Below are 16,539 nucleotides of genomic sequence, written 5' to 3'. Positions count from 1 at the left end.
ACGCGGGGGATGTCTTTTCTAGTCTTGTATTTTCTCTTTCACGTGAATTTTTAAAATCTATTCCACAGTATCTTAGCACCATTTGGGTATAAAAATAACACTTGAAATTAATTGCTAGTTAAACTACTTAGCTCCCCCGACCCCAACTCTCACCCCAAATCTTTGAGCCAAGTTGAAATCTGGGAAGATGGGCCACGTGTCTCCAGGAGTTTCATACACACATGGGTATGGCTCCGGGGACAGCTGGGAGCAGAGGCCACCAGGACACAGGACAGGTCAGCAAACTCCTGGACACCACCGGCTAAAACACTGACCGCAGGCCGAGCTGAGTGGGGAGGGGTTATTGCAGCCTCCCATGAGAGGCCAGCCTGGAGGGTGCTCCTTGGTCTCCACGAATAATAATCTAACACCTACTCTGTGCCTGGCACTGTTTGGGTGCTGGGAACACAGCAGGCAGCTAGACAGATAAGATCCCTGCCCATAAGGGGCTGGCGTTCTAATGGCAGGAGACAGACAGTAAAGAAATAAGCCATAAACATGTAATAGGCTAGATGATGAGTTCTGTGAAGATCAGTGCTACAGAGGTTAGAGAGGGACAGGGTGGGGTGGGTGCTATTTTAGCTGGAATAGACAGGGCTTAGGCAACGTGTGTGGCCTGATGTGAATGAAGGCAGCAAGCCAAGGAAATATTCTGAAGGAAGAACATTCGGGGCAGAGGGCAGAGGGAGCAGGAAGTGCAAAGGCCCTGAGGCAGCAGCAGGCTTGGTGTGCTTGAGGAGCAGCAGGAAGGCTAGTGTAGTGATAGCAGAGTGGGGAGGGAAGGAGAGAGGTCAGAGAGGTGGTGGGGAGTGAGATCATGTAGGACCCTGAAGTCTAGGGTGAAAACATTTGTTGGTACAACAGAGAAGCTGGCAGCACAATCTCAGACCAGGGAGCACCCACCTTGGGTGTCATCTCTGTAAGTGTTGCCGTGGGCGCCAAGCCTTGTGCATTTGAGAGGCAGGGCCTAGCAAAGCTGGGGACATTCAAGATTTTGGTGGAGGGGCCGGCCGGGTGGCACAGTGGTTAAGTTCGCATGTTCCGCTTCTCCGCAGCCTGGGGTTTGCTGGTTCGGATGCCGGGTGCGGACATGGCACCTCTTGGCACGCCATGCTGTGGTAGGCGTCCCACATATAAAGTAGAGGAAGGTGGGCACAGATGATAGCTCGGGGCCAGTCTTCCTCAGCAAAAAGAGGAGGATTGGCAGATGTTAATTCAGGGCTAATGTTCCTCAAAAAAAAAAAAAAAATGATTTTAGTGGATCAGGGAATAAGATGCCCAGGAGTCCCTGGTGCCCCTGAAGGGGCCCAGATAAGCTCATTCCTGCCCGTTCCGGTGGGCGGAGCTAACAGAAGTGCTCTTGGGAGAAGCTTGCGTCAAATCCCTACAAACCTGAAAGCTGCTCAGATAGAGCGACACAAAGAAAATAAGAAAAACAGAGAATGCCAAGTGTTAACAAGGACGAGGCGAGAAGGAGATTTGTTGGCTGCTGGTGGGAGTGGAAAGTGGGACGCCACCCTGGAAAGCAATCTGACAACCCTCCGTGCGTGCCCTGTGACCAGGGGATCCCAGAGAATCCCTTCATAAGTCCAAGGGGACACAGGGGAGGCTCTCCACGGTGCGGTATCTGTGGACACGGGCAGGTGGAGCTGGGAACAAATCAGTGCAATGTACAGATGTCCCCGAGCGGTACCACGGGCACAGCAAAGGCTCGGTTTGCAGACAGCCCCCCGGACAGAGCTTAAAAGCACAGCGCTGAGTCAAGAAGAGGAAGCGATTGAATGAGATTCATAATATGGTGCAGTCTTTTCAGTTTAAAACACATTCACGACCAAATGCCACCGTCTATTTTACAAGGATACGCGCATATTTAAGGATATATATCAAAGACCTTAGAGGGTGTGACTGTGGAGGGGAGGCGAAGGGAGCAGAGACAGAGTGGGGGATGACACAGAAAGAGGGCCCAGAAACAAGCCTTCAGCAGGTGACAGACTTTGCTAAGCCTCACTCAAGACAGCTGTGTTGCTATTATCCCATTTAATGGATGAGAAAACCGAGACTTAGAGGAGACGGGCTTGAGCAGGGGCTCCCAGCTCACAGAGACAGAGCAGGGACTCAGGAAGTGGTGGGCTGCAGCGCATCACAGACAGACCCGGGTGAGGATGCACGCTCTGCCAGCTCCTGGTGGTGGGAACCTAGACTGGTCACCTCGTCTCCCTAAGCCTCAGTGTCCGCATGTGGGAGATGGCAAGTTGGACCCCTGGTGCCTCTTCTGGGGCTCATGGTGGGAACAATTTGAGCTGGTGCTGTACAGCACTGTGCCTAGCACCTGGCCCATCCTTTCTACGTAACTGTGCCTTATGTCTGATCCCAGGCTCTCCATGGGGTCTGGTTCGGGGGAGAGGAAGGGTCTGGGCGGGAGGAACCTCCGCAGCCCCTAGTGGTCTGGGCTGCAGGGTGCCCGGGCTGCCGGGGACTCACCGTCCTCTCCATGTCTTCTCATGCTGGTCCCCTGCCTCGGGCCTGGCTGCCCGCCTCCTTCTCCTCCTCTCGACCCCCTTCCCAGCAAAGACAGGCATTGCTTCGAGACCCGGGCCCCGGACCCCTGGAACAAGCTGTGCCTGGCGACTCTCCTGGACACCGATGTGTCCAACCCCATGGAATATGAGTTCAACTTCCAGCTGGAGATCCGTGGGCCGTGCCTGCTCGCAGGTGAGAGGGAGCGGCGCAAACCCAGATGGGGGCCAGAAAGAAGACTCATGGCCCCAGGGTGGGGAGAGCTTCAGGCCCAAAGCTGCTGGCGATAGAGAGGAAGGGGCAGGCGCAGAAGCTGGCCGGCCCAGAAGGAAGACAACCTGAAGCACACAGAGCTTTATGGACCCCCATTTCCTGCTCCCCATCACACAGCCCAAAGATGAGCCCCTCTCAAGACAGGTTTCAAGGCTGTCCCCATCTCAACCTCAGTGGCTTCCTTGGGGAAACGTGCATGGGGCCACAGTGGTTCTTGGTCCTCTCCTAGAGGCCACAGCCATAACCTGCCTCCTGGTTCTCGTCTTGCAGAGCAGAGCCATCTGGGGAGCTTTCAAAATCCTGCCACCTGGACCCCACCCCAGAATTTCTGATGACGTTAGTCTAGGGGGTGTCCTGGGTATTTATTCAAAAGCTCCCAGGAGATTCTAACATGCAGCCAGAGTTGGGAACCATCATTCTTCTCCTTTTTTTTTTTAATTTTTTATTTTTTTTAATTGCAGTAACATTGGATTATAACATTATATAGCTTTCAGATTTGAAACCTGTGTCGATTACATCATGTTCACCACCCAAAAACTAATTATAGTCCACCCCCTCACATGTGAGCCTACTCACCCCTTTTGCGCTCCCCTCCTTCCCCTCTGGTAACCACCAATCCAATCTCCATTGCTATGCGTTTGTTTGTGGTTGTTTTTATCTTCTACTTATGAGTGAGATCATACAGTATTTGACTTTCTCCCTCTGACTTATTTCACTCAGCATAATATCCTCAAGGACCATCCATGTTGTCACAAATGGCTGGATTTCATCATCTCTTATGGCTGAGTAGTATTCCATCATGTATATATTCCACATCTTCTTTATCCATTCGTCCCTTGATGGGCACCTAGGTTGCTTCCAAGTCTTGGCTATTGTGAATAATGCTGCAATGAACATAGGGGTGCAGGTATCTTTATGCTTATGTGTTTTCAAGTTCTTTGGATAAATACCCAGCAGTGGGATAGCTGGATCATATGGTAGATCTATTCTTAATTTTCTAAATAAAAACCAAGTGTGTCAGGAACCATTGTTCTGATGATTCCCTTCCCCAATTCACTCAAGATTTTAAAAGGACACTAAGATGTGGTTTCTTGTCAAGGAGTGTTCTCCCAGAGCATCATGACGTTCCACACGAGAGGCGTTTATGGAGCGCCCACTGATGGGGCGTGAGCTCTTTCTATCTTTATGGTCCCTATGAGGAAGCAACACCTTTGACCCCCACGGATCCTGAGATCAGGGCAGAAAGGACCACTTGACACCACCTAAGCCCCCGTCCGGCAGATGGGGAAACTGAGGAGGCCCGTCCATGGTTACACAGCAGGTCAGGAGCCCCTGAGACGGCTGGAGTGCCAGGCACCTCTGGCCCGGGTCTCAGGGTCTCCCATCGAGCCCCTGTCTCTCCTGGAGCTTCTGAATCTATCCTGTCTTCTTGTACCACTCAGGGGTGGAGAGTCCCACCCACGAGATCCGAGCTGACGCCGCCCCGTCTGCACGCTCGGCCAAGAGCATCATTATCACGCTGGCCAACAGGCACACCTTCGACCGGCCCGTGGAGATCCTCATCCACCCCAGTGGTACTGTGCACCAGGCGGGGCCCCTGGGACGCCTGCGGGAGGGAGGAGGTACTGCTCCCGTGGGCACAGACCTGTGGCCCTTTGCCCAGTGGCCAGCCGGGGAGAGGGTCGGAGTGCCCAGGAGAGGAGAGGAGACCAGCTACCTGCCTCCTGGGAAACTTGGCTCTAGCTGGCAGAATCGAGTGTCTCCTGCCCCCATTCTAGCTCCAGAGGCCCTGGGGTCTCATCCACCCATGGGAACGCTTTCCCCCCAGGCCGGTTGAGCAAAGGATCTCTGAAACCCTAAGCTCAGTGAGGCCCTGGGAGCTCTGAACCTTCAGGGAGCAACTCTTTTATTTCTTTAGGATTTGATAGAATGTCAGGACCTGAAAAGAACAGGGAGCCCAGTCCCACTCCCATTGCACATGTGGGTAAACTGAGGCCCAGAGAGGGCCATGAGGCCCCCATGGCCACTAGGCTCTCCTGCTTCCCAGCTAAGGAGTCTTCCCATGGCCCCCCACTGCTTCAGGCTCCCCTCTTCCAGTGAGGAGTCTTCCCCACTCAACTGGATCCCAGCCCTAAACTAAGGCCCTGGCTGGCTCACCCTCACCCTTGGACAAGCGCCAAGAGCTGATCTGGTCTCTGCAGAGCCCCACATGCCACATGTCCTGCTGGAGAAAGGGGACATGACCCTGGGGGAGTTTGAACAGCACCTGAAGGGAAGAACAGATCTCATGAAAGGGATGAAGAAGAGCAGCAGCGCAGAGCGAAAGGTGAGGGGCTCAGGGAGGCAGTGGTGGCAGAACTGGGTGGCACTGGGAACTTGGCCTTCACTGGACCAATGAGGAGACTGAGCCTGAGGTGGGGGGTGACCTGCCCAAGGGCACACAGCAGGCTGGTGGCAGATCCTCTTCAATGTTTCCCTCTGTGGGCTGGGGCACTGCGGGGCAGAGGGAACGTGGACTCCCGGAGCAGCAGTCACCCTGGCGCTGACCTCCCGCCTCCTGGCCACCTCCTAGGCCACTTTCTCCTAGTGCCTCCAAGGAGCATAAGCCAGGAGAAATTCCAGGCTGGTAGCAGAAACAACGTCGGTCTTCTCTAGGCTACACCACCCGGCAGGGGTACCCGGGACCCTGCAGCCGAGTGCCCTTCCAACTTCACCTTTACTCCTGGGCCTCTCTTTTCCCACCCGCTGAATGGGTTTCTTGCTCTTCCTCTCTCTGGGAGCCTTGTTTGCTGTTACTTCAAGAATAATGGCAGAGCAGGGAAAGCCTGAGAAAGATGTTTTCCTTCTGCTTGTCCCCTCCCCCACGAAGCTGGAGGCTAACGAGGCGGGGGAGGGAAGGGAGAGCCGACAGCACAGTTGGGCCACGGTCTCCTGGTCGTGGCCTTGCACACAGAGCCGGGTCCTGAATGCCAAGATAGGTTTAAGAATGATGACACACTTCTTTTTATTGTCCCCTCTTTTCAGATGAGAAAACTGAGGTTTAGCCCCGAAAAAGAACTGGTGAGCTGGGAGAAAGGGCAGACTGTTCTCTGGGGGTTGGCCTTGGTGACAGTGGGGCTAAGAACTCAGACTAGATCCTGTGGGGCAGCAGCACTGGACAGAAGGGCCCCTCCCATTTCTGCTGGCCTGCCTGGTGAGGATGACGGCCGAGGGGGAGGATATAGGAACGCGCAGGCAGCTTACTGCTCACACTGGCCTCACTGATACAGACCCCACTGGAAGCACCTGTTGAGTGGGGGGTGGGAGGGAGAGATGGCAAAGGGAAGCTGTAGATGGCTCAGTGTCCATCATATCATCCCCATGTTAGAGACCCCCCGGAAACACCAGCCCTCCCAGAGGGGCCCCTCACCCACAGGAGTCAGTTGGAAGAAGAGGCTGGGCCAGGCTCTCAGAGTCCGGGATGGCAATGCCAGGGGTGCCGCTGAGCTCTGAGAACAGCAGCACGTGGGCAAACGAGGGGGTGGCAATGGACCTCCCAGGCCTGGGGCCAGCTCCCCTGCCTGCCAAGCCTTAAATCAATTAGCTCTGGGAGCGCTGGAGCAAACGGGAATTAATTTGCCACCTTGGGTTGTTTATGCAAATACCCTGTATTCTCATGAGCCCCAAGGATGACAGCCATCAACGCGAAGCTGCTAAGAAATGACGAGTTTATTGTAATTGAATAGTGGCAGCTTGAGGAGACATTAGAGAATCCTGAGCCAAAGCCCCACTCGTCCCTTGAAAAGGCAAACATCAGATTCCCGGAGGAGGCTCCTCTCGCTGGCAGATGTGGCTGTTGCTGCCTCTGGCTCTGTCATCAGGAGAGTCAGGCTGGGCAGTGGCTTTCAGCAGAGGAGCTCCGTGTGGGAGGGAGAGCACAATCGCTCGCCAGGGAGGGAGGTTGGCATCCAGAGGGTGAACATCAGTCAGGAAGAGTGGCTAGGACAAGCTGTCAAAAACTGTGATTTAGCAAAGAGGGGGCAAATGACACAGAGGAAGACATTATGTAGAAGAGACAGAGATACAGAGAGAAGCAGAGACAAATAGAGACGGAGAGGCTGAAAAAATAAAGATTCACACACAGGTCAGTGGCAGACAAAAAGACCCACACAGATTCACTTTCTCATTTATTCATTCAACAAACACTAAGTGCCCAACAGATGTCAAGCTCTGTTCTGGGCAGTGGGGAGGCAACACTGAAAATGATACACCCTTGTCCTCATGAAGCTTACATTCTAGCACAGACAAGAGGTAAATAAATGAGCAAGATCAGTTTAGAGAGGGCTGGGAACCATGAAAAAAATAAAATGGGATGATATGACAATGACAGATAAGCTCTGGATGCCTTTCAGCTAGGTGCTTAGAGCAAGCCTGTCTGAGAATGAGGCCTGGTAGAAAGTGAAAAACGGAAAGAATGTGCAGAGAACTAGAAGCAGAATAATGGTGATGTGTTTGGAAAACAGAGAGGTGGCTAGTGTGGTTGAAATGTAGGGAGCAACATGGGCAAAGATGAAGTGGACAGGAAGGTGGGGGTTGGCCATAGGGGGCTTTATAAATCATGGTGCAAGGTACGAGGGGAATCTATGGCTTAAGCAAGAGGGTGACAAGCATGATCATGCTGGCCGCTCTATGTAGAATGGACCACAGGGAGATTGAAGTGGAGGAAAGAGGCCAGCAAGAGTCTACTGCAAAGGTCTAGGCAAGAGATGCTATTGTCCTAAACTTGGGTGGTGACAGTGGAGACAGAGAGGAGAGGACAAGCGCGGGATGAATTTTAGCTGTAGAACTGGAAATCCTTTGCCGAAGGAGTGGATGTGTGGGATGAGGAAAAGAGAGGCATCAAGGACGTGTGCTAGGTCTGGTTTGACCTAGGTGTCAATCATCGTTGATGTTGATGATGCCATCATCTTCACCTGGGTGGTGATGATGTAATCTATTGAAGTGGGGAAGGGACCCAAACAGACAGAAACTGAGAAACAGACACAGACACCTACACGCAGAGACACATAAAAAGACACACAGAGAGAAAGTCGGAGTGGAGAGAGAGAAAAGCAGAGTGAGGATGGAGGAAATGAGGTTTGGTGCGGCGTGAATGGGAGAGTCAAGAAGGAGGGTTCAGTGGCAGGGTGTGAGGGCAGATAAGAGGCCACGAACGAGGATGAAGAACTGTGGTGCTGTCCTTCCTTTAGCATTTCCTGCACCTGTCTCTGTACCAGGCTCCGTGTTAAGCTCTGGAGATGCAACTCAGGCATGACCTGCCTTCAAGTAGCATACACGCTAGAGGGGAGGCAGAAATACAAGCAAAACCTGCAGTGTGAGGAGTGCCTGGGCGCCCAGGACAAACAGCGGCAGCAGCAACAGCGAGGATGGCTGCTGCTTAGAGACAATTACTCTCTGCCGGGTAGCGGGCTGCACAAGCACTGCATTTAATCTGTACAGCTCGGTGAGAAAACCAGGTGATTAAGTCCACCTGGAAGATTGCGGCAGGTTTTCCAAAGAGGTAAAGTTTGAAGAATGAGTAAAAAGTTATCAGTGGGAGAGAATCGGTAAACCAGGAAAATCAAGTTCACGACCAAGATGAGCCAGAGAGTGGTTTCTGCACTGGGTGTGAAAGTGGAAGAAACCACTATTCAGCTGGGGGCCTGCCTGTGTGCCAGAAGCTTCCCATTTGCATGGCAGCTCAGTTCATCCTCATGAGCACCCTGAGAAGTGGATGTTGTTTGCCCCACTTTACGAATGAAGAGACAGACCCAGAGGAGGGATTTGCCCAAGGTCGCACAGCTGGATGGTGATAGAGCTGGGATTCAAACCCAGGTCTTTCTGCCTCCGAAGTCCATGTTTGCTGATGCAACCTGCGAAAGTCTAGCAAACGGAGGAGCAGGTACCGTCAACCGGAAGTCTTTCACACAGGAGTGTGAGTGGCATCTTGACAAAACTTGGTGAATAACGGGGAACCAGTGTGAGCTCCCAGGAGCAGCTCTAGACCCCTTGAATGCCCAAGTGAGAGAGTTTTCCTTTCTCCTCCAGACAGAAATCATCCGGAAGCGTCTCCACAAGGACATCCCCCACCATTCTGTCATCATGCTCAACTTCTGTCCTGACCTCCAGTCAGTCCAGCCCAACCTGAGAAAGGCCCATGGCGAGTTTATCTTCCTCATTGACAGGAGCGGCAGCATGAGTGGAACCAACATCCTCCTCGTCAAGGTACCTGTAGGAGGACCCCCTCCCGCGGGGTCTAGGGCTCCAGGGTAAACCAGTTGTGCTCCCCCAAACCTGCTTCCTCAGCACTTTCTGTTCCAGGGAGCCCTCCTTCCACATTTGAACCACTTTCCTAAGTGACAATCCAGGACTAAAAGGAACAACAGCAACTTTTTAAAACCAGTTTGAACAGAGACACCCAAACTCAACTCACTCCCAAAATCAAGCCCTGAAGTGGTGTGAGGAGAGTTAGTTCTGTTGTCCGTTTACAAGGGGTGAAGTCATCAGTAGCTTTCCTTGGCATTCTACAAACCTTTGTTGAGTGCCTGTTCTGGCTAAAACACCTCACTAGGTACTGAGTGGAGAGGGGCACAGGGAAGAGAGGAAGGAAACTAACATTTGCTGAGGGCCTACTGCATGCCAGACACTGTGCCTACTACTTAATGCACAGCTTGATGTTTAATCCAGACAAGCCCATGAGCTCGGTCCTATTGTCACATTTTCCAAATGGGAAAACCCATCCTGAGAGTTTCAGTGACCTACCCAAGGTCACACAGCTAGTGTGGCCTAAGATTTAACCCATGTCTGTCTAACTATCACTACCACCTGGCATCAGAGATTCATTGGAGATGGCCCCTGATATCAATGAATGGGTAGAATCTAGTAGAAAAGATTTGGCTCATCCTTTTTTTTAATGCCTAACATGTGCAAAGCCCTGTGCTTGGCCATCTGGAAAGAAAGGAGGTTATAAACATAGTTCTTGCCCTCAAGGAGCTCACATTCAAGTAACGGGCACAGTCCTGCTACTAAATTATGCCTGGGATCATGGTCTTGTTGCAGTGGAGACTTCTGAAGGAGTGCAGAAGAAAGAATGATAAAACCTTCCCCCTACATATCCAGAGACGTTTCATCTCCCTCAGGAGATTATTCACCTCTATTATGGCATTTTCCAACTCCCCTTTGTATTTTTAGTTGTGTAGATGTCTGTCTCCTCCTCTGGAGTTACGAGTTCATTAGGGGGAAGAATCATGTCTTCCTCATCTACCTCTCCCCGTGGGGCCTTGCTCTGTGCTTACGCATAGAAAGCCCTCAGTCGCTGTTTATTGAACCAGGTAAAGGATCATAGTTCAAGAAAACGAGGGATGAGGGAACAAAAAGGGAGAGGGCTCTGCTGTCAAATGAAATTTCATCCACTCCACTAGTTTGTCCCTGGAGCAAACTCTTGTTTCCAGGGCAACAGGATCAGCAAAGAGGGGAGAGGTTACCCGGATCTGTGATGACAGCTAACTCCTCAGTCTTGCCACGACTGGGTTTTGTCTTGAAGTATGACAGAGCAATCATGTGAGACCCGAGTTCCTCTTGACACTGGGATGCAGGACTAATTAATACCTTTCCCCATCTGGCCCGCCATCAAAGACAGGAATTGGAATGGGGAGCTGTCCATAGTGCTGGAGTGCTGAAGCATGCTCTGGGTTTGTGTGGCCGTGTGTATTCCATTCCATTCCATAGCTGTATCAATTTGTAAGACGTCTCTTCAATTACTCTAAAGAATCATGGGATCATAAACCCAAAGCATCTGCCAGAGAGCATTTAATCCATTTTTCAGGTAAGGAAACTGAGTCCCCAAGAACTTAAGTGTTTTTCTCACTGTCACAGGGTTAGTGAGGGAGCCTAAGCCTTCCATATCTTGGTTCAGTGCTCATTTTCCTTACCTTACTGATAGAGAATTATAATTCTCTTCCACTAAGAAAAGCTCTCTTCTCTGATTATGCCATTTCTGCTGCATGGCTTAGTGGAAAGGGCAATGCCTGGGTTCCAGGATCAAGTCTGCCACTCACTTGCTATGTGGCTTTGGACAAGTTGGTTTTCAACTCTGGGCTTCATTTATCCTTTCTGTAAAATGAAAAGAAAGGATTAATTCAGGGAGGGCAAACATATGTCACATGTTCCTCTGTTCCCCTCTCCCAAGCCCAGACAGACATCAATGACTGACCACGACATTTTTTTTCATGCTGAGTCTGGACTCAGTCTCTTCTCATCTTGTGTTCCAGGCAATTACTACCAGTTAAATGGAGTTGGTTTATGCGTGGAAATCCATTTCCTGAACTAAAGACCTTTCCAACCTTTACATTCCAGAATTCTCTGACAATAACTCCCTCTGGCTCTCCTCTCAGCCTCTTTCCCCATGGAGTCTCTCTTGCTCTCTTTTCCAGTTCAGCTCACAGAGCTTAAGGTCATCCCTTCACAAATGGCTTTGCATTGGCACAATCCATTCTGCTACACACGCCCCTTTTAGAGAAAGCACAGAAATTACTCAGGCCACACACCCCTTTCCCCACTGACAATGAGGCCATTTGGGCATTGCTTGGGTCACTCACTAATTGTGGCCCATTATGTTGGAGTTTTACGAAAAACTAGGCTTAGGGAGGCAGGACAGAGCAAAAATCCAAACAGTCATGCCAAAGGGGAAAGTTCAGCCAATTTAATTTCCTGCAGCTGGTCTCATTCTTCAGCTGCCACTTGCTGCCAAAAACATGGCTTTAAAAATTCTAATAGGTGTGAGCAGAGACAATCTGAATGGATCAGCAGAGTCTCCTGCTAGCAGGAATATACGTTAGTGGCTAATGAAAAAACAAGCAGATATTGACTTCTTTTGCAGAAAAACAAAATGTATTGACACAAACAACAAGGAGAGACAGAGAGAATGTTAATGCTAATGTTTAATGTTAATGTTTACAGAGGAGGATGGGAAAGGGGCTGCAGGTCTGTGGGTCCTGGAAGGCCGTATGGTGTGGAAATTGCCAGAATCCACTTGTGACTGTTTCCTTCTATATTCTGGAGTATAACAGTTTGTTTGCCTGAAGCCATGCTGAGATGCTGAGATGCTATCAATAAACTATATGGGCATACGGGAGAGCTCCTCATTCCTGAGCTCCACGCCAAGGCAGAGCCAACATGAATAAAGATCTCGGAGCTATGTTTTGAAAGCCTCAGTCATGTTCTTAGGTTTTGTTATCCAGTGCAATTCCTTAACCCTCTGAGCCTCAGTTTCCTTACCTGTAAAACAGAGGTATTGATAGTAATATGTATTTCACTGGGTTGGTGATAATAAACGTTTACTGAATGCTTCCTATGTGTCAGGATGAGGCTCAGAGGAGTGACCCAACTAGCCCAAGGTCAAGTTAGCAATGGTGAAGGTGAGATTTCAGCCCAGATATGTTTAACATCAAAGTGTATCTTCTTAACCATTATGCTATAATACATGGTACAGAGATCAAATGAGATAACTAATATAAAGTGCTTAGCACAGTGTTTGGCACATAATAACTACTCAACATTTATCATTGCACTGTATCATCGTCATCATCCTCGGTATCATCATTTTCCCTCCTGTCACTCCTCCACATCCCCTCTTTGTCATTATTTTTTTCAATATACCTTCATCAAGGTCTCTTGGTGTTGCATAGTTAAACAGGTTAAGATTCCACAATGTTCACAGATTTCGGAGGCAAAGTGACATGTGTTTGAGTCTTGGCTCCACGATTTACTATCAGGATGCTCACCAACAAGTCACTTCACTTCTCTGTGCCTCAGTTTTCTCTTGTATAAAGTGGGGGTGATGTTGTGCCCGCCTCAGGGTTATTGTGAAGATTAGGTGGGGTAACGCATGTAAAGTACGTCTTGGGCATTCAGCAAATACGAGCTAAAGAGACTGTCCCTAAGAAATCTGTCCCTCGTTAATGATAGTTAGCATGAGTCTGCTGCAAAAGGCCTTGGATGAAAGCCAGAAGCCTGTTCCATCACCAGTGTGACCTGGACCAGACCACGTGCTCCCGTTAGATGTCAATTTTGTTCTGGCAGAAAGGAGTGGGTGCTCCCTGCTCTCCCTCCCTCTCAGGGTCAGCAGGAGGTGAAACGGAACTGGCAAACCATAATAGAATGGCTTTGAGAAGTCAAACTTGCTACATGGATGAGAAGTTTTATGCTGATGGCTTTGGTGCAGCCGCTGGTCAGCATCAGCAAATTTCCCGATCTGGGGGAGAAGGTGAGGTTGGGTACAGACAGAGGGTAAAAGGTCTGTTTGCAGGCTTCTTCTGTGCTGGGATGAGAATACTGGCGTGTGGTGGCAGAGGTATAACTCCTTCCCGAATCCTGAAAATCCCTTTCTTGCCTGCCAGGATGCCATGCTGGTGGCTCTTAAGAGCCTCATGCCAGCCTGCCTCTTCAATGTCATTGGGTTTGGATCCACATTTAAGACGCTCTTCCCTTCCAGTCAGACCTACAGTGAGGTAAGGAGGAGGCAAGACTGGGACCAGGAGAGGGTGGATGGTGAGAGAGGAAGGAAAGGAAGGAAAGAGAAAAGGAAGGAAAAAGAAAGAGGAGATAATCCTGGGGCCTGTCTCAGAAGCTGTCCACCCACATAAAGCCTAGATGATGCCCAGGGACAGAGAATTAAAAAGGGGTTATCTCCGTGTAGGCAGTTTTCTGACATCTCAGCCTTCTGACATCACCCCTCTTTAAAATAAAGAATATGTTGGACAAAGTATGAGTGTGCACAGAGAGGGGGTACAGGGATAGGGTAGAGAGGATAACAGGACTCCCACTCACTGAAGCCTCTGTCTCATGAGAATGATAGACTCAGGCAAGGCTGAGCCAGAGGAGTGAATGGTAAGGGGTAGGGGAGTGAGTAGGTGGGTAAGTGGACATGGAGGTGGGCTAAGAATGCAACTCACAGGCTCAAGCTACAATCTGGAACAAGAGGACTGTGGCCCCAGCAGCATGTTCAAAATCGGAGCATCCTACCCAAGTCTAGGAACTGGAAGGAAGGAAGGAGGGAATGAAGGAGGGAAGGAAGGAAGGAAGGACATAGGGACCACTTTTCAATTAAAAATAACTTTATGGGTTTTTTAAATACAAAAATAACATTATGATTGCCCCCAAATTTTTAGACCTATATAATCAAAAAGAAAATTTTTTAAATCTCTCATGATCACACCAGTCAGAAAAAAAGAAGAACCAATGTTAAGGGCTGAGTCAAAATCCCTCCAGATCTTGTTCTCCACATTTACACGCATTTCCAATAAAGATAGGATTAGACCTTCCATACTGTTCTGTAACCTGCTTTTCCAACACAATAGTCTATCGTGAGCATATTTCCATGCCAGTAGGTATTAACCTGCAACATACTTTTAATGGCTGCCTAGTATTTCACTGCACAGATAGATTGCAAATTATTTAACTAAACTCCTCCAGTTGGACATTTAAGTTGTTTCCATTTGTTTCTATTTAGTCACCTTCGTAGCAAAGACTTTGCATGCATCCTTAATAGTTCCCCTGGGATGAATTCCTAGTCTTGCTCGTTCAAAAGGTATATACACATCTTAAGACTTTTGATACACGTTGTTATTCCCAGTGTGGATGTTGGAAGAGCATCTTCCTGAGTCCGGAGCAGGAGGACATCTGATGTCCAGTGAGAATCTGCCCTTGCTGCAGTGACATCCATCTGGTGCCAGGAAGCCTTGGCCAGTTGGGTCTCACAGCGCTGGTGCAGGAGGCAGGGAATCTGAAGCCCAGTTTGGGGAAATGCTTTCCTCAAAGCATCGTATGGATGTAGTGTCACAGTCGGGCCAGGACTCAGGTATTAAGACTTCTAGCCTAGTGTACTTTCTACCACATTGCCTGCCTTCCTCATCAGAAAAGGAAACCTCATTTGTGCTGAGCAATTAAGGGTTTGACATGCCAACTTTTCTAGGAGTGTTTATATTTTAAAGAGGAACCAGGAAAGATAATGATAAGTTAATACACCACAAACGGTGGCATTTCAGGCATTGGTGGGGGTGTTATGGGGCAGAATCACACCAAATAAGTGGCCAGCTATTCTTTCTGTGTGTGGGGCAGAGATGAAATTGGGAACAGGGCAACTCCAGTGAGGCTGAACCATTATCTAGGGAAACAAAGGACTCGTCGCCCAGGGTACTCAGAGTCACCAGGCCATATGGTGACCTGAGGACTGTCTCCCCTGCCTGTGTCCCTTCACTGCAGGAAAGCTTGGCCGTGGCCTGTGACAACATCCAGAGAATGAGGGCTGACATGGGTGGCACCAACATCCTCTCCCCGCTCAAGTGGATCACCCGGCAGCCAGTGCACCGAGGCCATCCGCGGCTTCTCTTCTTGATCACAGACGGGGCGGTCAACAACACTGGGAAGGTGCTGGAGCTGGTGCGAAACCACGCCTTCTCCACCAGGTTGGCACAGGCTGAATGTCTAGGGCTTGGTTATCCTGGGCTGCCCTGGGCTGGGGGTACCAGAAACAGGGCAACATGGAAAATGCCAGAAGGAGAGGAGGCAATCCTATAGTGCTTTGCTTCCAGGATGATGGAGCTGACTTCAGAGTTGGCCTTTTTCCCTCAAAAGTTCAGGATGAGATGCCCACACTTCTGCATACAGCTTCCAAAAAGCAGCCTAGGCAGAGGAAGAGAGGAAGTCCTGCCTGCTGCTTTGACTCTGTACTGAGGTGCGAGTTTACGGGCCCTACGTGTGAATAGGAGTGTCCACTGATGAGCCCATTCCTTCTCCCTCGCCCTCTGCCTGCAGTTAGGGCCAGCTCTGAGATAGCTCTGCCGTCTCATGCTCTGGCCCTTTCTCCATCAGCGGACAACGCTGGCAGAAAGGATGGAACATAGCAGCCTCTGTCCTCCCCTTCCCCAGGTGCTATAGTTTTGGAATTGGACCCACTGTCTGCCACAGACTGGTGAAAGGGCTGGCAACCGTGTCCAAGGGCAGTGCCGAGTTCCTGGCGGAAGGAGAGCGGCTGCAACCCAAGGTATGTGCAAGGGCTTGAGTCTCTTCTGCTGCTGGAAGCTCAGAGGCCCGACCCGTCACACAGCAACTCAGTGGTGGGGCTGGGATTTTACCCCGAGTCTGAGCTCTCCCTTGGGCCACACTGCACCCCAGTGAGAATCAGAGAGGGGGAGGCCACAGGGCAGACGACCCCTGGAGCTCGTACAAGATACTGGATCCCCTGGTCTTCAGCCACTGGACCACGCGCTATCCACTGGCTGAGCAGAACTGGGGCTCCTGAAGGAGTCCCTGCCTCTCTGGATATGGATTTGTGTTTGGGGTCATTTCTGGCCATGTTCCTGATGATGACAAATGGTGGCTCAGAAGAATCTAAAAGGCCCAGAAATCAAGGAGATTAGAGTCTTTTCTCCATTTCCTGCACAATTGGCACAAATAATCCAACCCTTTGGAAACCCCCCTGTCAGTCCAGGTCCTCCAGGAACCAGAGACAGAGCTAGGGTTAAGAGCGCAAGAGGTTTATTGGGAGACGATGTCTGTGAAAGAGAAAATGGGAAGAACCAGGAAGGAAAACTCTTAAGTCCATGAGGCAGATGCAACGCCTGTGAAAGGAAAGGAGGAAAGCAGGTTTGGGCAGGGAGCACTTCAGGCTGCAGTGCAGATCTGGCAGGGTCT

At 50.3% G+C, this 16,539-nt stretch overlaps 1 protein-coding gene across 3 annotated transcripts in view; it reads left to right on the top strand.

Moving 5' to 3' along the window:
* VWA5B1 (von Willebrand factor A domain containing 5B1) overlaps positions 1–16,539 on the top strand; it is a 62,101-nt gene that overhangs the window by 26,413 nt on the left and 19,149 nt on the right. For all 3 annotated transcript variants that reach the window (XM_070510855.1, XM_070510854.1, XM_070510853.1), the window contains 7 exons: positions 2,606–2,751; positions 4,272–4,403; positions 5,031–5,155; positions 8,896–9,072; positions 13,245–13,355; positions 15,109–15,311; positions 15,775–15,889. In XM_070510855.1, coding sequence (XP_070366956.1) covers positions 2,606–2,751; positions 4,272–4,403; positions 5,031–5,155; positions 8,896–9,072; positions 13,245–13,355; positions 15,109–15,311; positions 15,775–15,889 — 1,009 coding nt within the window. The remainder of the gene's footprint in view (positions 1–2,605; positions 2,752–4,271; positions 4,404–5,030; positions 5,156–8,895; positions 9,073–13,244; positions 13,356–15,108; positions 15,312–15,774; positions 15,890–16,539) is intronic.

Source organism: Equus asinus, chromosome 5 (assembly GCF_041296235.1).
Source record: "Equus asinus isolate D_3611 breed Donkey chromosome 5, EquAss-T2T_v2, whole genome shotgun sequence".
In the NCBI taxonomy this organism is placed as follows: Eukaryota; Metazoa; Chordata; class Mammalia; order Perissodactyla; family Equidae; genus Equus; species Equus asinus.
This window is presented reverse-complemented; position numbering and strand designations above follow the sequence as displayed.